The following is a 22,141-nucleotide window of genomic DNA, read 5'->3' as shown; positions in this document are numbered from 1 at the left end:
TCTATTTGTTTATTCTTCAACATGTAGTAAGCATATTAAGAAAGCAATTGTAAATTTTTCAGTAAGGCAGGACAGAAAAATGAGATGATCACATGATAGGTGCCTGGATGACAAATAAAATGTGGAAAACATGCTGTTTTGAAGTCATTTTCATTTGCTTGTTTCAGAAATAATTTTGAGAATTACATTATATACATATATATTGCTCACTATTAGAAGAAACAGAGTACTACAGATTTTCATAAGCCACTTAGAAAATGAGTATCTTATGTAAGACCTGCTATTTTCAAACTTTTAACATTAGGAGACTATTAGAAATTATTAACTATCTTGACAAAGATTTTGGACACCCTAATGCTCTCCTAAATAGACTCACAGTATATCCGTTCCATTTTACTATACATAGTCTTTACCAAATTTCACAAGATGCTATTTAATATAAAGCTGAAGAAAGCTGACAAGACCGGTCTTTTCTTACCAAATATTGGAAAATTTAATTAAATAGACATTTGACTTCAAGAAGGCAATGTTGAAAACTAAATAAACTTTATCCTTTTAACCTTATTGACCGACCAGAGTAACATGAAAACATCAATACCTCATCTGCAATGAGAACTCATATTGGACGAACTTTGTCTCTGTCAGGGATGTGATTACTAATGGAGGTGGTGGAGCCAGACTTAAAATCAAATTACTCTGATGTGATAGCTTAATCTCAGACTTAACATAATTTTTATTCTACCACTTTGAAATTTCTTGGTGATTTAATAATACTGAATTTACGGGTCAAACATTATAAGCTTTAGGTATGCCAGTTGGAATTCTAGGGCACTAAATATTTGGTTTGTCTAAAACACACGTAAAAAAATAAATTTTGGTTGACTAAAATTATCCACTTGCTTTGAAGCTTTAGAAGAGTGAACACGACAGTTGAAAGTTTAATCTGGTTACTTTATGTAGGAAACTTAAATAAACAGTGTTAATAGTGAATGAAAGCATGATAATAGAATGGCATAAAACAGAAGGATGCACTTTGTGTTATTATTCCAATTATTGTTTTTCTTTTCACGAAAGTGGAGATCATTAAGCTTTACAAAGCTAGGAAGAAAACAACAAAAACTCCTTAACTTTAAGTACTTCTGATCATGGATTTTGGCATTTTCCCCCGAGTTCTAAATTCCATACAGGGAAGCTTTATAAAAAATGAAATTATATGATAGTTTAGGGATATGAAGGGATTGCTATAGAGCGATAATAATTTTCAAGATAAAAATTCACATTTTTTCATGCCTAGTCAAAAACACACTGAAGCTACCCATTGCATATTTATTGAAGGAATAGAAACACTGAGTTCTTCAAAGTATAAAAATTCAACAAGGTATAATAATTGTAATATGAAATTGAACTGGAGAAAGGCTCTTCAAAATTTAAAGACATATTGACAGTATCAATGAGAGAGTCAGAGAGAAAGATTAAATGGCTATGGTCAGGTAGAAGGTATATAAAACTCCAACAACCAGTACTGTGATTGTATAGTTTCTTTTATATGGAGTTTGAAAAATAGAGGGGAGTGAAAGAAAGTATGGAAAAGAGGGAAAGAAAGAAATGCCAAAAAGAAATAAGTAAGAAAAATGAGAGAATGCAATTAGAGAGATATTATGTACAAAATATTTTCACGTAAGTCAGAGGAAGTGTTTAGTAAAGGAGATGATAAATGGTCACAATTACTGCAGAGATATTGAAGATGACTTCCATGAAAATAAAGTTTGACTCAAAAGGAAGTTTCAGATAATTTTTGATAAAATATTATCAGTAAAATCATGGAGGAAAAAGACTGCAAGGAGGTGATCATTAATTACAGTAGATCATTAAGGTAAAAAATAGAAAAAAAATTCCAGCTTTGCTGCCACCACAGAAATTAGTTCATCGGTGTAACAGTCCCTCCTTTTTTGAGTAGTTCGAAGTTACTTTGTTTCTCCTCTAATAGGTATTTTCATTAAGTTAGTGGCACTACCTGTGACAGGTGTCATAAGACACTCCCATGGTTTACTTAATGAAATTCTCCTAATCAAATGACTGTAGAGATACATAAAACACATGCCTCAAACATCAGCAAAGGCTAAAAACTGTCAATGGTATTGGGTCAGTCACTTTGCTGGAGAATGAAAGGTCACAGTTTCAATCCCTCTCAGCTTTACTCCAGGGTATGTGCTATTAACTCTGGTCAGCAGGAAAGTTCTCTTGTGTCAAGTGGCAAGTGTCTCACTGCCATTGAAGATAAAGCAGATGATTCTAGCAGGTCAAGCAAGATAATCTTACCAGTAAAGATAAAGATTTCAACATCATTCACCTTCTGACATAATGAAGCCAAAAAAAAAAAAAAAAATCCACCAGTAGGGTAATGACTGAATACATTGTCTCTACATCAAACCATGAACTACTTTAAAGCCCTTAAAAAGAATTAAATAAAATTATACCAGCTGACATACGGGAAACTTCATAAGACATTGTATAGCATAGTCCAATAGTGAGAAAAGCAAGATGTGTATAATATGATCCTGTTTTTGTAAATACACACAGAGACATATTTAAATCAATATTCATGTAAATTCTCCAAAGGACATCTGAGTGCATAGAGAACTGTGAAGAATATACACTACACACACGTGCCCATGTATATACACATACAAACACACAGGTATACATATATTTATCCTATGCATAAAATCATGTGTGTGTGTGTATATGTATATACACACACATGAAGTAATACCTAAAAGAATGGTCATGGCAATATCAGTTGAATTTATCTCCAGGGGTAGAAACTCAAGTAAACTTCACTTTCATCTTCATATGTATTTTTGTAATATCTTTATTATTAGCTTACTTACTATGTAACCAGGAAAAAAAAAAAGACATTTTATTGTGGAGGAAAAAGGCAAGTGGCTTGGTTTCAATTTATTCCACAGTCTGAAATCAGCCATGGATAGCCCATTTACTCCTAGATATTATATGAGCATTCTGTGATCACTGATATTTGATAATCAGGTATACTTAATCATTAAGAACTAGAAACCAGACGTTTCTCCAAAGACAACATACAGATGGCCAAAAGACACTGGAAAAGATGTCCAACACCATTTACCATCTGGAAAAGACAAATCAAAACCTCAATGAGATATCACCTCACATCTATTACAATGGCTAAAATCAACACAAGAAACAAGTGTTGGCAAGGATGTGGAGAAATAGGAACACTCGTGCACTATCAACGAGAATACAAACTGGTGCAGCCACCATAGAAAACCATATGGAGGTTCCTCAAAAAATTAAAACTAGAACTACCCTACAATCCAATGATCATACCACTGAGTATTTACCCAAAGGGGAAAAAAAAAAACTAATTCAAAGGGATACATGCACCCCCATGTTGATAGCATTATTTATAAGAGTCAAGCTATAGAAGCAGCCCAAGTGTCCATCGATTGATGAATGGATAAAGAAAAAGTGATATATCAAAAAAAAATGAAATTTTACCATTTGCAACGAAACAGATAGAGCTAGAAAGTATTATGCTAAGTGAAGTAAGTCAGTCAGAGAAAGACAAATACCATCTGATTTCACTCATATGTGGAATTTAAGAAACAAAACAAATGAGCAAAGGGAAAAGAGAGAAAGAAATCAAGAAACAAACTCAACTATAGAGAACAAACAGATGGTTATGGGGGAGGATGCGGATAGGCGAAATAGGAAATGGGGATTAAGGATGGCACTTGTGATGAGCACCGGGAATTGCTGATCACTATATTGTACACCTGAACCTAATAAAATACTGTATGTAAAAAATAAGTAGTTTCACATGTTTTCTGTACTGAATTGAACTTTTAAAAGTAAACATCTGTACTTAATTAAACAAACATGAATAATGTCCTCTCCCCAGATGTCCATGCCCTAATCCTCAGAACCTGTGAATTTTTTACCTTTCATGGCAAAAAACAAACAAAAACACTTTTTTTTGGGCAAATGTGATTAATTTAAGGAGTTTGAGATGAGATGATCCTGAATCATCCAGGTGGGTCCAATCTAATCCTAAGGGTTCTTATGAAAGAGAGGCAAGAGGGTTGAGGTCGGAGAGAGGTGAGGACAGAAGTAGAGGTAGAGTGATGTGCTTTGAAGTTGGAAGAAGAGGACACATTGCCATAGAATGCCAGTGGCATTTGGAAAAAACAAGGCAACAGATTCTCCCCTGACATCTTCAAAAGGAAAGAAGCCCAGTCAGGACCCTGATTTTAGACTTCTGGCCTCTGTACCTGTAAGAGAACACACTTGTAGGGTTTTAAGCCACCATGTTTGTGGTAATTCAATATAGTAGCAGTAGAAAACTAATGTAAAAGCTCAATTATTAACAGCAACAGAATATTATAAATAATACTCAATTCAGAAAAAGTTACAGAATAAGTGATAATGATCATTCTACTCACCAACTGCAGTTTCTCTCTCTCCTTGTTCTTTTTTTTTTTAAAGATTTTATTTATTTGACAGAGAGAGATAGTGAGAGCAGGAACACAAGCAGGGGGAGTGGGAGAGGGAGAAGCAGGCTCCCCGCGGAACAGGGAGCCCGATGTGGGACTCGATCCCAGGACCCTGGGATCATGACCTGAGCCGAAGGCAGACGCTTAACGACTGAGCCACCCAGGCGCCCTCTCTCTCCTTGTTCTAACATTAGATTCCTAACAATGATTCCTACTTCTTGATGGAAATTCCTTTAAAGTCAGGCTAACTTCACACCCGATTCTACTTTTGAGGCACCAGGATAGAGGGTGGTAAAAGAAGACTTTAAAAGACAGCTATTTAGTCTTGTCAATTCTCAGACAGGAAGATATTTTTACCTGCCTTCTTTAGCATAATAAAAAGAGCAAGAACACCTGAATCAAAGGGAAACACTTGTTTTCAAATCCCTATTACCCCTTTCCATCCACCTACCAGGCATGGGAACTTGGGCAAACTAAGCTACTTAATTTATATTCCTAGGTTCCTTATTTTTAAAATGGGAATTGTATCATCTAAATAGACTGCTATGAGAATAAAATAACATATTACACAAAGTATTTAGCGTAGTATTGGCACTTGGTACTTGTTCAGTGAACAATATCTACTCTCAGGAAAAAGCTCTTTTTCCTAGCAATTTTTCTCTCCTTTTTGATTATGACAAAGAGGAAGAAAATCAAGTCGAGGAGTTATGGTCTATTTTTATTAAACACCTCAAGATTTTCTTTTTCAATTGTTTCCTGAGCTATCAGCTGCTAAGTCACTCCTGTTTCCACTCCAATCAGAGACTGAGCTGCTAAATGTTTAATGATTAATTTGCATCAGAGTTACCTAGCAACCACCACTAATATAAAATTAGATCAGAGTCTCTGTAAAAGTCTACAATCTACTAAAAAGAATTCAAAGATAGATGAAGTCTAGTCAATGTCAGAATTTTAACACTTAAAAACACGTCCAGATAGAATATCTCAAAAACTTAAATTGGGATTATACACTATTTTCTATATCTTGGTAGTCACAGTTTTATGTTATAGTGTTTTCAACAATAAGCTAAATACTCTACCCATACGGTACAGTACAGAAGACATTAAAATAATAGCAAACTCTTATTAAGCACTAATTATGTGCTAGAAATTATTTTAATTCTGTTGTGTATATCATTTAAGTCAAATGACCTTGAAGTGTTTACAATGAAGAAATAAATCAAATTTCAAAAGTATTAGATTAATTTGGAAATTTCTAGGAAATAATTAGACTCTTCATTCCTAATATCCAACACAGAATTAAAAATAGGTCCTGACCTACTACGTAGGTAGAATAAAATGGCAACCATGGTCTTCCTACGTTGGTTCCTTTTTTTAGATTTTTTTTAACTTATTTATTTGAGAGAGAGAGACAGAGATAGGGATAAAGATAGAGAGAGAGAGCAGGAGTGGGGAGCCCAGGTAGAGCTCGATCCCAGGACCCTGGGCTCATGACCTGAGCTGAAGGCAGACACTTAACCGACTGAGCCACCCAGGCGTCCCTCTATGTTGGTTCTTATCAACTCTGGATCTTCAACAATTTTGGAACCTGTGATAAATGGAATTTTTAGTGAACAACTCCTACTGGTGTTCAAAATACTGCCTGTGGATAAAAATAAGGTATTTCAACATTTTAGAAAATATCATCTGATTCTCACAAGGAACAGCCACTGGTAAGTTTCAATCAAGTAATATAACTCATCATAAACTCTTGAATTTTGTATTAGAATCAGTGCTAATCATAAACCGAGGGGCAATATTGATAAATGAGGATTGCTGAGTCCTAAAGACAGAGAATAGCATATGTTTGTTGCTTTACACTTCACTCATTCTTAAAAAGAGTAACACATACCATCTGTTGCAGGGCAGTCAGTCATAACTGATGAGATCCAAGCTTGGTTATTTGAACCCATGTAATATGAGCGTTAGAAAGTGCATGATAAAGTAGGAATGAGGAATTCTTAGAGCTTTGCCTTGTTAATATCCCCAATAATATTCCTTTACTCGGCAGGCTTTTGTTTTTGTTTTTGTTTTTTTTGAAGTTACATTGGATAAGTTATCTCTTGGTAAGTAATAGATCAGGATAGGACCAAAATACTGCCATAAAAACAGTTTCTATTAGACTCTGATACACACAAGTAAGCAGTTATCAGTTCTATTGGCACTTGAACAGTCAGAATGAATACAGAAGGAAAAAAAGGAAGCTTTGTATTAGGAATAAATGCATTTTGTTTCCAACAAATTTGAATATGATCTTCCTTCTGAGCCTTTCCTCTTATCATCAATGAGTTCTCTAAGAGGTCAGGGAATAGGAAAGGCAACAAGTCAAGGAAAACCATAGTTAAGGAAATTTTATGTTCTGCTTTTTAGGAGATATTAATTCTTCTCTCTATAATTCCATTAGTTGTGTGTGTGTATGTGTGTGTGTGTGTGCGCCTTTTAACTGCAGATAGTTTTTGGCAACTATGAAATTTCAATGTTATTGAGCACTGAACTTATTTCAAGCTGTTCTAAAAACTGAGACAAAAGATTTGTCACAGAAATTTGGATGCCTATATGAAGGATTCAAAAAAGCAAATGGTTAGTGTCTAGTGATTTAGTGAACATAAAAGCAAACTGCATAACCCACCTTCTCTAAAAATGTTCACTTACAGGCTTTCATGAGGCAGTTTTGAAATAAATTTGAAATAAATTTATGAGAAAGGCCATACAGCTTGAAATCTAGCACTATGCACAGAAAGAATGATCTTTCATAATACGGAGAAAGTTGAGTTTTTTGATATCTCAATATGCCATCATTAATTGTGTTAATTATGGGCCACACTGAACGCAAACAAAGACCAAATAATCAGTCACATTAGGACCATTTTGAATTCTAAAATTTTTCTGAAAGAATTTGAATTAAAATGAGGAACTGGGCTAGAATGCCAAATTTCAGTTAAAGAGGATATATTTAGATCTTTTATATTTTTGAGAGTATGCTTTAATCATAATCACAATAAATGAATGTGGTCAGGGTCCACCTGGAGACATTTGAGTACATTGATAGCTCCGTATTTTTGCTGTCTATGACAAGAAATAGGACTGAAAGTAAATTAATTGGCAGTAAAAAAAGCTAACACCAGTGAGAAAAGCATGAAAATAAAAGATACAATGCCCAAACTCCATGGCAAGCTTGGTGTGATTCATGCAATTGCAGTACCAGCAGTCAAGTCCAGAGGAGTGCAGAGCCTGAAATTTAGGTGATAAAAGAACCCACAGAAACCCAGTAGGTTGAGTGTAGATTCAGGAAAAAGTTGTCTGATGTGGCTTAGTCATCATGTTGGGATTAAAAAGAGTAACCTCATAAGAGAGAACTGGTTTAAGAGCTAAATCATATGGCAGATGCCTTTTTATTTGAGTAGGACTCAAAATTCAGATGAGATCTGAAATAAAAAATGGAGACTTGAGACAGAAGTCTTGTAAAATTACACCAGTAGTCAAGAGAACTAGAGAAAGCTGTAACTCTAGGATGCCAGGGGGCTCCCCGAATGCTGGGATAAGTAACCAGTGCATGACGGCACTGAAATACGGGTGAGAGGCAACATGCAGATTCAGTGGAATAGCATTTCTAATGTGGTCATCACTGTACTAGGCTTTTAGCATACATTTCTTTTTAATTTTCACAGAAAGTCTATGAGTTGATTATCATCCCTATTTTATATGTGAAGAGTCTCATTCACAGAATAGTAGAACAACTTCATGAGAACTTAGCTAGTAATTGGCAAAGTCAGAACATCAATTCCCAGGCTCTCACTCTAAACCACTATTTTATAGTCTCCAATGCTTGAGAGAACTAGGTAATATGAAGACAGGGAAAATGTGATAGGAACAGACAAAGAGCATAGGTAATATGTCTTTGCCATAGAGATGTACTTAGAAACAGCCACTTCTTTTTCTCTGTATCACTTACTATTCTGTTCCGCATTGATTTCTGTTCTAATTGAAGTTGAAAAGCAGTTAGCATAGAGAGAAGATAATATGTTTATAAAACATATTAATAAAAACTAAACAGTACTGAGTTTCCTTCCTAGGCTTTGATTCTACCTTGATCTGATTACGTGAAGGATGATAGAATGATGAGGAGATTATGGGTTCTTGGAAGTTAGGTGCTAGTCATATTTATATTATTGGGGGCAACTGAACACTGCAATATTTTAAAGATAACTAGATTTTCATTAAATGTTGGTAAAAGGAAATTGAATTAATACATACAGAGCAGACTTGGAAGTCCATATATATGGATTTAATTCAAGTATTACAAGTCAGTTTTTGTGAGAAATTCCTCTATAAAGATATAAGAATTCCTATATGAGTTATAGCAGTTTTGGGGTGGAGTCTTTTGGGTTTTCCATATGAACTATCAAATCATCTGCAAAGAATTCAGTAAAGTAGCAGGATATAAAATCAATGCACAAAAATCAATTGAATTTCTATACACCAACAATGAAACAGAAAAAAGAGAAATTAAGGAGTCAATTCCATTTACAACTGCACCCAAAACCATAAGATACCTAGGAATAAATCTAACCAAAGAGGCAAAGATCTGTACTCAGAAAACTACAGAATACTCATGAAAGAAATTGAGGAAGACACAAAGAAATGGAAAAACATTCCATGCTCATGGATTGGAAAAACAAATATTGTTAAACTGTCTATGCTACCTAGAGCAATCTACACATTCAATGCAATCCCTATAAAAATACCATCAACTTTTTTCACAGAACTGAAACAAATAATCCTAAAATTTGTATGGAACCAGAAAAGACCCCGAATAGCCAAAGGAATGTTGAAAAAGAAAGCCAAAGCTGGGGGCACCTGCCTTCAGCTCCAGTCATGATCCCAGGGTCCTGGGATCAAGCCCCGCATTGGGCTCCTTGCTCAGCGGGAAGCCTGCTTCTCCTTCTCCCACTCATTCCCGCTTGTGTTCCCTCTCTTGCTGTGTCTCTCTGTCAAATAAATAAATAAAATCTTAAAAAAAAAAAAAAAAGAAAAGAAAACCAAAGCTAGTGGCATCACAATTCTGGACTTCAAGCTCTATTACAAAGCTGTAATCATCAAGACAGTATGGTACTGGCACAAAAACAAACACATAGATCAATGGAACAGAATAGAGAACTCAGAAATATACCCTCAACTCTATGGTCAATGAATCTTCAACGAAACATGAAATAATATTCCAATAGAAAAAACGTCTCTTCAACAAATGTTGGGAAAATTGGACAGTCACATGCAGAAGAATGAAACTGGACCATTTCCTTACACCATACATAAAAATAGACTCAAAATGTGTGAAAGACCTAAATGTGAGACAGGAATCCATCAAAATCCTCGAGGAGAACACAGGCAGCAACCTCTTCGACCTCAGCCATAGCAACTTCTTCCTAGACACATTGTCAAAGGCAAGGGAAACAAAGGCAAAAATGAACTATTGGGACTTCATCAAGATAAAAAGCTTTTGCACAGCAAAGGAAACAATCAACAAAACCAAGAGACAACTGACAGAATGGGAGAAAATATTAGCAAATGACATATCAGAAAAAGGGCTAGTATCCAAAATCCATAAAGAATTTACCAAACTCAACACCCAAAGAACAAATAATCCAATCAAGAAATGGGCAGAAGATATGAACAGACATTTCTGCAAAGAAGACAAGATAAATGGCCAAGAGACACATGAAGTAAGTGTTCAAAGGGAAATACAAATCAAAACCACAACAAGATACCACCTCACATCAGTCAGAATGGCTAAAATTAACAAGTCAGGAAATGACAGATGTTGGTGAGGATGCGGAGAAAGGGGAACCCTCCTACACTGTTGGTGGGAATGCAAACTGGTGCAACCACTCTGGATAACAGTATGGAGATTCCTCATAAAGTTGAAAAATAGAGCTACCTTATGACCCAGCAATTGCACTACTGGATATTTACCCCAAAGATACAAATGTAGTGATCCGAAGGGGCACATGAACTCCAATGTTTATAGCAGCAATGTCCACGGTAGCCAAACTATGGAAAGAACCCAGATGTCCATCGATAGATGAATGCATAAAGAAGATATGGTATACATACATACATACATACACACATACATACACACAATGGAATATTACACAGCCATCAAAAAATGAAATCTTGTCATTTGCAACAGCATGGCTGGAACTAGAACGTATTATGCTAAGTGAAATAAGTCAATCAGAGAAAGACAATTATCATATGATCTCACTGATACATGGAATTTAAGAAACAAGGCAGAGGATCATAGGGGAAGAGAGGAAAAAATGAAACAAGAAGAAACCAGAAAGGGAAACAAACCATAAGAAACTCTTAATCTCAGGAAACAAACTGAGGGTTGCTGGAGGGGAGGGCAGTGGGGGGATGGGGTTGCTGGGTGATGGACACTGGGGAGGGTATGTGTTGTGGTGAGCACTGTGTGTTGTGTAAGACTGATGAATTGCAGACCTGTACCCCTGAAACAAATAATACATTATATGTTAATAACAAAAAAAAAAAAGAAAATTTGCATGGAAACTCACTACATTTATTCATCCTATTTATGTAGCTCTTATATTCACAATCAAATCCTTATTTACTCATCACTTTTTTTTGCTGCCTCACATAAATAGTAGATAAGTTTAATATAGTAAAATGAATTTTACTAAATACTAACTTGACTTAGGATTGCCTATGGTATGATACATTTATAAAGAGAATTAACATATGACTTCTGTCTATAATGACATGCTGCATATCCTACATCTCGCCAGTCTATTACAGAAGGTTTATAGGTTTATATTTTAAAAATATCATGAGAAAAACATGATAATCTTTATTTAGAAAGCAAAACTATGTCTTTAAGCCCATATCTTAAGCAAACAATGATTTTTAAAAAACAATATTAATAATTTCAGGGAAAAGATTATATTATTAAAAGTTTTATTGGTATCCTATTGCTGTTGTAACAAATTACCACAAACGTAGAGGTTTCAAACAACACTATGTCAGAAGTCTGAAGTGGGTCTTAAGGACTAAAGTTAATTGTGTTCATTCTGGAGGCTCTAGGGGGAAAAATTGTTTTCCTTTTTCTCTTCAGCTTCATAGAAGTTGCCTGCATTCCTTCACTGGTGGCGCCTTCCTCTGTCTTCATGTGTTTCCTTCCAACCCCTGCTTCTCTTGTCATATATCCTGCTTTCCAACATTGCTTGCTCCATAAGTACATTTACAATTATCTTCCAACTACTTGGATAATCCAGTATGATCTCCCCAACTCCAGATCTTTAATTTAATCACATCTACAAAGTCCCTTTTGTCATTTAAGGTAAAAACTCATGGGTTTTGGATATGGATTTATTTTTTGGGGGGGGGCGGCATCATTATTGAGTCTGCCAGATAAGAATTTAATTGTTTAAAAGTCTCTGGGCTCTATAGAAGGGTTTTGAAAATTTTTTAAGCAATTAAAAAATTTTACAGCCTTCACAGGAACTGTGATATCCTACCATTTGAGAAATTCCCCAACAATAAAATGAAAATATTAAAATTTACATATATTTTCCCTTTATCACTTACTCATTTTAAGGAAATATTATGTTGAATTGTAATATTTGAATGGAGTGCTTTCTAAGCCAATTGATTCAATTCTTCTAGTTTCATAAATTAATGATTAAGATATAAAAAAAATTAAGAAGTCTCTTTCATAGTATTTTGATTTTACTATTTTGGAAAATTTAGGAAAATTTATCTAGACAATTAACTCCATAGGTCTTATACATCATGATGTTTTCCGTAAGATCTTTTTAGCAATAAACACTTTGGAAGATAACCTCACTTTCATATGTTTTCACTAGTTTGCTTCCCATATGCAGTATATATGTTTTTCAATTTTTAAAATTTTAATTTTTTTTAGAGAATCTGCACACGTGAGCCGGGGGGGGGGGGGGAGAAGAGAGTATCTTAAGCAGATTGTGCACACGGAGCCCAATGTGGGGCTCAATTTCATGACCCTGAAATCATGACCTGAGCAGAAATCAAGAGTCAGAAGCTTAACCAACCAAGCCACTCAGCTCCACCCCATATGCAATATATTTTAAAAACAAAACATTATATTCTATATCTTTTTTAATCCTACATGTTTATGCTATTCAATTAGAGCACCTTGTAAAATTTTCTTTGAATTCAGTTTAAGTGCACAAGCTCTATAATTTTACTATTTCAAATAAAGCAAATGAACATAGTTAACCTCTCAAACTTTATGTCTGTAATAACACTGTACTTCCCAAACCAAATCTTTTCCTAACTCTGGCAATCCAATTAATTTTTTTAATATTCCCAATTCATCTTGTTCCCTTACAATTAGCATTTACATATTATTTGTATTTGTACATAAATGTACAAAATACATTTACATATTATTAATCTACCAGAAATATATACAGAGTTTGTCTAGGTATTGGTGCCACCTGCGTTTGGCTTATTTGATGCAAGTTTACCTTTATATTACTGTAGAATCATGCAGTATTTTTTACACTATGTATTTTAAAGAGAATGCCAGTTTATTCAATTTCATTTTGCAAACTTATTTTGATTCTTAATAAATCTTAGAATCTTCAAAGAAATTGCTGCTTCATTAGCAACGGTATTAGCAGTACTAATTGCTGGTTTGTTTCTCTCTAAGTCACTCTCCTCATCTTGACTGTAGTCACACTGACTTTCTGTTGGGTCTGGGAACAGGCTGACCTCATCCCCACCTGGGGGGTCTTCACTGCTGCACTTCTCTTTGCCTTGGAAGTTCTTTCCCAAGCTCCTTTCCTGACTGTCTTATCCCCAATCTTCACGTATTCCAGAAAACCTTATGTGAGCTGGCCCTTTCCCTGTTCTCTATAATACAATTGTATTTATTTTCTTCTTGCATTTTACTGCGGTCTTTAATGATTATATGCATTGGTTCATGTGATATTGCCTTATCCCCCAAGCCTGCCAGCTTCATAGGGCCCATATCTATTTTTCCCCAGTACCTAACATAGGGACTAACCCATATTAGGCACCAAAAAACTTCTATTGGTAGAATTATTGTTAGTACACAAACTTACTATCCTTTGAAAATTAAGAAATATAGTAACAATTTAGGAGTGCTTTTCCATCTATTAGCACTGATTAGATCCAAACTCCAGAACAAGAGCTGCAGATTTAATATCTTCAGAAGCCAGGAGACATTTTCAATTATTATTGTGAACTAGGTACAATACAATAAATACTGGATAATATAGCAATTTGAGAAGAACAGACCTTATTTAAAGGAGGCAGCCCCTACTCAGGTCTAGTCTATCACTGCCCAAGGAAATGTAGGCCCAGTATTGCTCCAGACGTTATGTTAAATTTATCTTTCCAGTGTTTGAGAGGCTTATGGAATTGCTCTGCAGGCTGAATCTGGTCCGAGCCACTAAAGGGCAGTCTTTGCACTCAAGTCCACTGAAGGGTCTGATCCTTCCTGATCACAGAAAGGCTCTTTGCTAGCCCCATTTTCTTTACATGAAAACACCTGGATAGTGGATGTCACGTACTTTTGATGTCCTAACCTAGATCATTACAGAAATTAGATTAGATGAAACAATTTCTGAACTAATTCAACTGAACACAGAATCCTGAGGAAACTCTCCACTACTTCTTGTTCCGGAGATCGCTGCGTCTTATTTTCCTGGACCTGGTTTTTACCTTATTCTGGAACCACTACTTTGTATCCCCCATCCCCCACAAGTTTTAACTTAAATTAGTCAAATTGTTTTTTGTAGATTTGCAAAGAAACTTGTCTTATTATCAGTTAATTGCCTTCAGAAATAGTTTTATTGTCTTTTTTGTGCTCTACACTGGGACAGAGGAATCACAGCCTACAGGGAGGTCACAATTTCTACCTGCCAATTGGCAGGTTCATCTCCTGTCACTCTTATGTTCTGTATTTTATGAAAACATCAAACTGTTTTGGTTTCACATTTACCATAGAGTTTCTTATCTTACCTTGTCCCATCTATTACAAATGATTGTTCTTCTCCCTGGAGTCTATTCATTCTTTAAGACTCAGCTCAAGAGTCATCTCCTCTAGAAAACCTTCCCTGAAGTCGCCCATCCCCTACCCCATACTAGCCACTATGGGATGGGTGTGCATTCTCTGTACACTGCTAATGTGAAATATTCCATGGCTTTGCTGAACTAAAAACACTGTAACTTTGGGGACCATGAGCCCCACTTGACTAAATTCTTTGAGGGCAGAATCTTTTTGCATAGCTTTCTACGCTAGTGTTTAGCAGTGCCTGGTATACAACAGATGTTGAGTGATGACAGATAAGTGGGATGTCTTGAAAGCAAATGGCATCATTTAGGTGAGAATAATTTCCATAAACATATGAACAGCTAGACAAAGGTATGAGAGAGTTTAGGATTAGGACCTCCAAGAAAGTACAGTCCATCTATGCTTGTTTTCTACCAATTTTTTATAAATTTATAAAAACATATATATTTCTACCAATTTTTATAAATATATAAAATGTTGGGCATATTGGCAAACTTTAAATTAACTATTAAGTAATCACTGATTCATTTGTAAGAGATTTGTGGATTACCTATCAGGTATAAGATACTGTGAAATAGGGAAAAGTATTTGAGAGAGAAAGAAAGAAACTGTAGTGGGAGAGCAAAAGGAGAAAAGAAAGGGGCACGTGGGTGGCTCAGTCGGTTAAGCATTTGTCTTGGTCATGGCTCAGGTCATGATCTCAGGGTCCTGAGATCGAGCCCTGTGTCAAACTCCACACTGAGTGTGGAACCTGCTTAAGATTCTCTCTCTCCCTCTCCCCCTGCTCTCTCTCTCTCTCTCTCAAAAAAAAAAAAGGGGGGGAAAGAAAGGAAGAATTTGATTGCTTTGCTATAAATATTATTCTAAAAGAGAATTTAAATAACTAATGCTGCTCTTATGGAGGGACTAATATTTAAGGGACAATACTGGCTATGTTACATGGAGGCACAGGGAAGGATAATATGAAAAGCAAACTGGTTGCTGGTAGCCTTCTTGAGGAATACAATCCCCAAACAATTTGAAGGAACTAAAATTCATATACTCTATATTTTTACCATAGATCATCCCTTTGAATTAATAAGGTCTTGTTTGTAGACAAGGGTTTCTTGAATTTATCATTCTAGCTGTGAGCAGATAGATACTTTGGGAGGAGCCATTTTGACTAATTTTCTTTCTTCTTTAACCATCCAATACATGTTTCTCAAATGTCTCCGATGTGTCAGAAACTGAAAAAGGTACTGAGGCACTAGGAGTCAAACTATATCTTGACATTTCTGTGATATCTTATAAATTAAACGTATGGGTTAATTTTGGCACATGGGTTTTAAAATATGTATTTTTTATATACTAAGAACCAAAGAATGTATATATTAAAATATGTACTCACTTGAACATTACTAGCAAAAATATATTTAGTTATTTATAAATAAATACTTGTTTGTTTTAAATGCTGAAGGAAAGTGTAATGCTTTTTCTTATAGTAAAAAAAGACAAAACTAACAGATTATGTAATTATAAATATTAATTTTCCAATAATACTCATTTTGCATGTCTTTCCATAGACAAACACACATAACTTCAGATGACTGATGTGCATGGTGAGAAAGTCTCTAAGTGGTATAAGACTGGTTTAATCAAACACTCATTTCCAGTAGCTCTCCAAATTGTATGCTTCCTCTCTCCATTTCCTAAGAAGATCTATCCTGAGGAAAGCTTGCTAGAATAAGTAATATGTGCTTTGTATTTCTAAAAGGAAGAAACAAAGAACTGAAGAGAAAAGCTGGGTTGTGAGAGAAGACAAGCACTTTCTGAGGTAATGTGCGTGAAATTGTATGCCTTGGAAGAAAGACAAATTGTCAGCAGGATACAAAGTAAAGATTCTTTGCTCAGAAATACTCCACCTAGGTGGTTAGTTGTTTTGTTTTCCCCTAACACAAATCTTCCCTGTAAACCAGCTAAATGAGGGAAACTCTACTTGAAGACGCCACAATTTCAATCCCCAATCAGGCCAGAAGGAATGGAAGTGGGGCAAGAAGAAGCAAGGTGGAGAGCAAAAGTGTGGCATTGGTAAACACTGAGGTTTACTCTCTGGAATATCTGGGTCATCTCCCCGGAGGGTGGGGGAAAAAAAAACACTCAGGAGGAAAATCAAACCTCAAAAGAAAATGCAAAGGCTCTATAAAAGTCACACTGGAACTGAGGTGTGATGGGGACAGAGAAAGGTATCGATTCATCTGTCCCAAATTTGGTCACAAACAGGTATCTGTGAACCCAAACATGAAAATACAGACAGGAGGGAGAAGTTAAGATTTAGAAAAAATTAAATATAACTTTAGTGATTCAGAAAAGTTGACAAGACACTCAAAGAAAGTGGACTCACAAAATGTTTTTAATCACTATTTTTTTTTTACATTTTTTTCCTATGAGCATCTTTAAAAACAAAAAAAAGAAAGAAAGAAAAAAGTCATACCATTTGATTCAGGTTAAGGCTGTTCTAAAACCATACACCTATTTACTGGTGCCTAAAATTCTTTGCAAAAATTATTGCAAGCTTAAAAAAATATATTGCAAGCTTATCTTAGATATTTTAACTCCACATTTCTGGTGTGATACAAAGAATTTTGTTGAGTTTTTATGTCTATCACCTCTATTATGCCAACATATCATTAATATTGGTATGTTTTCCCACATATTTTATCTATATTTTTATATTTTCATCTTTTCTGTATTTTTCCATGAGAAAGTATCACCTTAAAAATCAATATTACCAAAGGAATACACACAGAGTCTATATTAAGAAAGAAAATATCAATAATAGTGTTTTTTCCACATCTCAATATTAAGAAATAAACATTCATAAATATCAAATTCATCACATATATAATGCAGTTTGTTGTCTTAAATTAAAAATGAAAATGGGTATTACTGAGTTGTATAACAAACAGAACCTAACATAATTTGTTTATCCATTGTTCAATTAGAAAAATTTAAAAGACTAACAATGAATACGAAAACTGACGTTTACCTTCTAATAACATTAGGGATATTTTAGTTAGGTATATTACATACAAGGATTTCTCTTATAATACAGGTGATTTAAATAACTTCTTAAGTTACTACTTAGATAAGAGCCTCATTCCAAATTGTGGGCACAATTTTTATAACACAAACTCGTTTTTGCCATTATGCTTTGTTAGGTGTTTGGGAAAATGAAAGTTTGCAGTGATCCAGCTGCTTAAAGAAAGACATAAAAAACTCTTAAAAGTTAAGTAGCAAAAGAACTAACAAAAAGGGTCCAGGCCCTTGAAGCATTTGCTTTCACCATGTGCCACTACTGCAGTGATGAAAATTATAAGAGTTAAATACTGAACAAGACTGAATAACTCATGAAAATATAGAGGGGAAAATCTCTGGGGAGAATTATAGCTGAGTCCTTAACAGGTATTAGAGACAGGCTCAAATCATGGCTCTGTCATTATCCAGCTACTCTATATTTTACATGAAACATTAACTTTTCCTACTGAGCTTCAGTTTCTTCTTCAGAATAGTGATACTCATACCTAACAGGGAGGCTATGGTGAGAATTAAATAAAATAATGTACACAAACATTTAACCCATGTGGTAAATGAGATGCAGTAAGTGCCAATAAATGGTAGCTATTTTAAATAAGTGATTTTTTAACAGCATTGGAAAAGTCTATATTTTATGCTAGAGATAAGAAAAAGAATTTAGTGTTGCTCTAAATCACAACTTACTATATAGATCAGGGAATGTCTATAAATTGAGATCCAGAAAATTTTAATAGCTTACCTTAGCTTAAGGACCCACGCTTTTTTGTTAAGAAACCAGACCATATTCTGAACCCTGGCTTCCTGATCTCTGTTTGTTTTTTCTTTTTTTCCTACTAAACCAATCTACCTTTCAAATAAGTCACTATACTTTATTTCATGGTTTATACTTTCTTTTGTATTTTTTTTAAATCATGTTAAATTCACTGAATGAATTCCCAGTTATGCATTACACTTTTAATCGAAACATACTGAAGATAATTAAACAAGTGCAATCATGCTATGCTATATAAATTAAACCAGTATGTAAACTGGCAAGTGGCTGCACCTAGGTTTATAATTCTTATTTAATAAAACAATCAGATAAATATTTTAATATAATGGACATACATCTAAGGTGATCCATAAATTTTATTATTTTTTATTTTTGTTTTGTTTTTGATCCATAAATTTTAAGGATTACCAGAAACCTGAACATATAAACATACAGGATACTCAGAAATTGAATTGTTCATCTCTGAAAATTTATAAGAGAAAGGAAATGTGTGGTAAACCATACTTCTTTTATGCAAAAATATGTGCACAAATTCTTATTTATATTGAAATAATTTAAGTAGATGATTTTTCAAAATAAGTTGGGCAGAGGATTTTGGAGTAACTGTCCTCAAAGAAATTCTGAAGAAATATAGAAAATTGAAGAGACAGCTGTGAAATTTTTTAATATTTAAAAATTGTGAAAAAATCTAGCTTGACATTTTCTACTTCAGCTTTCATGTTTCAAAAATATGATTGAAAGTTTCCTCAAACTGTCTTTAAAAATGAGGTATTCCTTATGGTAATTTTTATAAAGTGCCTTTGGAAACAGCTATTCTACATAATTCACAAAAATCTTATACAATCCAAATATAATTGTCAAAGTTCCAAGAGTCAAATGTTATTACTTTAAAATATCACTAATGAACAGTAACTGGTCAGTAAGAGCTTTATATTTTCATAGAAAGATCCCTAAAGATAACAATGTATAAGAAGCATAACTTCAGTTGAGATTTCAATAGAATGTATATGCTTATGCTTTCTTTTATAACCAGGAAAATAAGCTTCTAAAACTTCACCAGATAAACTTTCTCTAATGAATCACACGATAAATAAAACAAAAATGAAATTTTCTCTTGATTGATTTCATTATTACTTTAAAATTTCAATTCATTTCTTGCTGGCCAAATTGCTCTCTATTATTGGATTACGCACACTTACAGTTTATGAGTAATGTGCTGCTTCTTAAATAAGCAGAAATGAGGCAAGCTTTAAACTATCTCTTGGCACAGCAAACTGGCTGATCTCCAGATACTTCACTTCGGAGATGTCAAAGGAAGTTGGAATCTGGGATTTATTTGTGATCCCAGGTGTTTTCTACTTTGGGGATGAACTGAATATCTAAATGTGAGAATGCAGGATTTCCCAAGTGATCTTCACTAAGGAATCCCATTAATAATTAATAGATCAAAAATATTTTTATGAAATGGTGATTCTTCCTTTGGGTAGAAAAGTCAGAAAAATGTTCCAGTTTTGATTGTTTGATTCTTCATTATTCCTGAAGAAAAAAATATGTGGTTGGCATATACAATATCTGACATAAAAGTTGCAAAGACAAACTTCTTGAGGCTGTAAGAGATAAATTCTGAAGAGAGCTTTAGTTCATGTAATTTTTGTATTTTCTTTTCAGTTTGTTGCTTCTGGATGAATATATTTCTCATCCTCAAAATGTTGACAGCTCTTGTAGATTAGATATAATTGCTTCTATTAAATTCAATGTTAAGCAATTTCTATGCCACTATAAAAGTATAATATAAAGCGTTATATAATATATATATATACTTATATATATTTATATAATATAATATAATAATATGTAAGTATATTATTCATTTTCACTTCCTGTTTGCTTGGTCCTAGAGGGATGCAGTATTGGCATACCATTCATCTCAACTTTTTTCTAAAAATTTTATATTCTTGCATTAAGAAAAGTTTTAGAATAAGTATTGATATACAGAAATGTATAGTCAAAATGAATGCTGCAGAATCATGCAGGCAACATCTAATTATCCCAATGGTGGGCAGATATATGATCCTGAAAAATTCAAATTAGCCAGTCCTTAAAAATTATGTAAAAAAATATATGATAATCCTTATGCTTTCATAGAGAATACTTTGTCAATGCATGCAAAACAAAGCTTAAAGTCTTTTCACAAGAAAAGAACAGGAATATACATACTGTAAGGGACACATTCATACTGCACTTCAAGGTATTTATACGTTCCTGGACACGGGTCTGGAAAAACATCAGGACCTGCCACCACTGCACACTGCGTTCTGTTATTGCACCTGAAGTCAAAAGAAAAGAAGAAATAAGAAATTTATGGGAAGTTAAATCATTATTAACACCAGTATTAATTTTATTTGGTTCTTGTTACAAAGATTTTACACAAGGTTTTGGTCAATTTAGAATTTTAGACTTATGAAGGAAATATCTGTAGTACACTTAAAAAAACTGGAAATAAAAATTAATTCAGCCAGTTTACTCCTACTAACAAATTTAATATTTCAGCGAAAACGGTACGATTTTGAGTTAGAAGTTAAACACTGCTTAAGCAACACTAACTGGTCCTTAGGATATTGCCAATGGGAACACAGGTAAGGATTGTTTGCTAGGAATCACTCACTACCATTATTAAAAAAAAATTGAGAAAATATGACCAGAGTTTTATTAGAAATTATAAAATAAATTCGCTCATTATCATAACATCTATTTTTTTAAGATTTTATTTATTTATTTGAGAAAGAGAGAATGAGAGACAGAAAGCACGAGAGGGAAGAGGGTCAGAGGGAGAAGCAGACTCCCCGCTGAGCAGGCAGCCTGACGCGGGACTTGATCCCTGGACTCCAGGATCATGACCTGAGCCGAAGGCAGTCGCTTAACTGACTGAGCCACCCAGGCACCCTGATTATCATAACATCTATTTTAAAGGCAGTGAAAATATGATGTGGAAAAGCATTTAGGCAAACCTAAAAAGTCAATAAAAATTTAATAATTGAATATTAAAATATACTTAAATTTAATTTATATAAATTGATATATTACTAACACCATAAGTTAAACCATTTTTAAGCATTGATGCTCATGTTCCTGTGTTCAGTCAAATATTTACACTAACCTCAGAGACTGCTGTTCACAAATGCCAATATCCTATAATTTAAAATAACTTTAAATCTCCAAAGAGAATAATCAAAAGCCACTACTGAGATAGAAATATAAACTCTGCATCTTTTGTGGCAATTGGGCTAAACAAATCTGGGCTATGCAGACTTAATCATGGGTAAATATACATATAATGAAATTGATTCTTATTTTGAAAAAGACACCCAAGTTCAGAATGGCTTTGCTAAGGTAAATTTTACTTAGAAATTGTCTAGATTTGATAATTTATTGATAGGTAGATATTTCTATGGAAAAAACGATGTTTTTTTCCAACTATAATATTGTCACTAAGTGTATAGGATGAGACATTCTATAGTTATCCTCTGTTTTATGTTCTTGTTTATTCATCTCAGAAAAATAGTACCTTACAGCTAGAACTTTCCATTATGCCTTCTTGACGAGATGCTTCATTCTCTGATATGACCT

At 34.1% G+C, this 22,141-nt stretch overlaps 1 protein-coding gene across 10 annotated transcripts in view; it reads right to left on the bottom strand.

The window, feature by feature from the left end:
* ADGRL3 (adhesion G protein-coupled receptor L3) overlaps nt 1–22,141 on the bottom strand; it is a 1,229,798-nt gene that overhangs the window by 736,775 nt on the left and 470,882 nt on the right. For all 10 annotated transcript variants that reach the window (XM_035726124.1, XM_035726125.1, XM_035726123.1 and 7 more), the window contains one exon: nt 20,732–20,841. In XM_035726124.1, coding sequence (XP_035582017.1) covers nt 20,732–20,841 — 110 coding nt within the window. The remainder of the gene's footprint in view (nt 1–20,731; nt 20,842–22,141) is intronic.

The sequence above is a fragment of the Zalophus californianus genome, chromosome 2 (genome assembly GCF_009762305.2).
Source record: "Zalophus californianus isolate mZalCal1 chromosome 2, mZalCal1.pri.v2, whole genome shotgun sequence".
NCBI classification, from domain to species: Eukaryota; Metazoa; Chordata; class Mammalia; order Carnivora; family Otariidae; genus Zalophus; species Zalophus californianus.
This window is presented reverse-complemented; position numbering and strand designations above follow the sequence as displayed.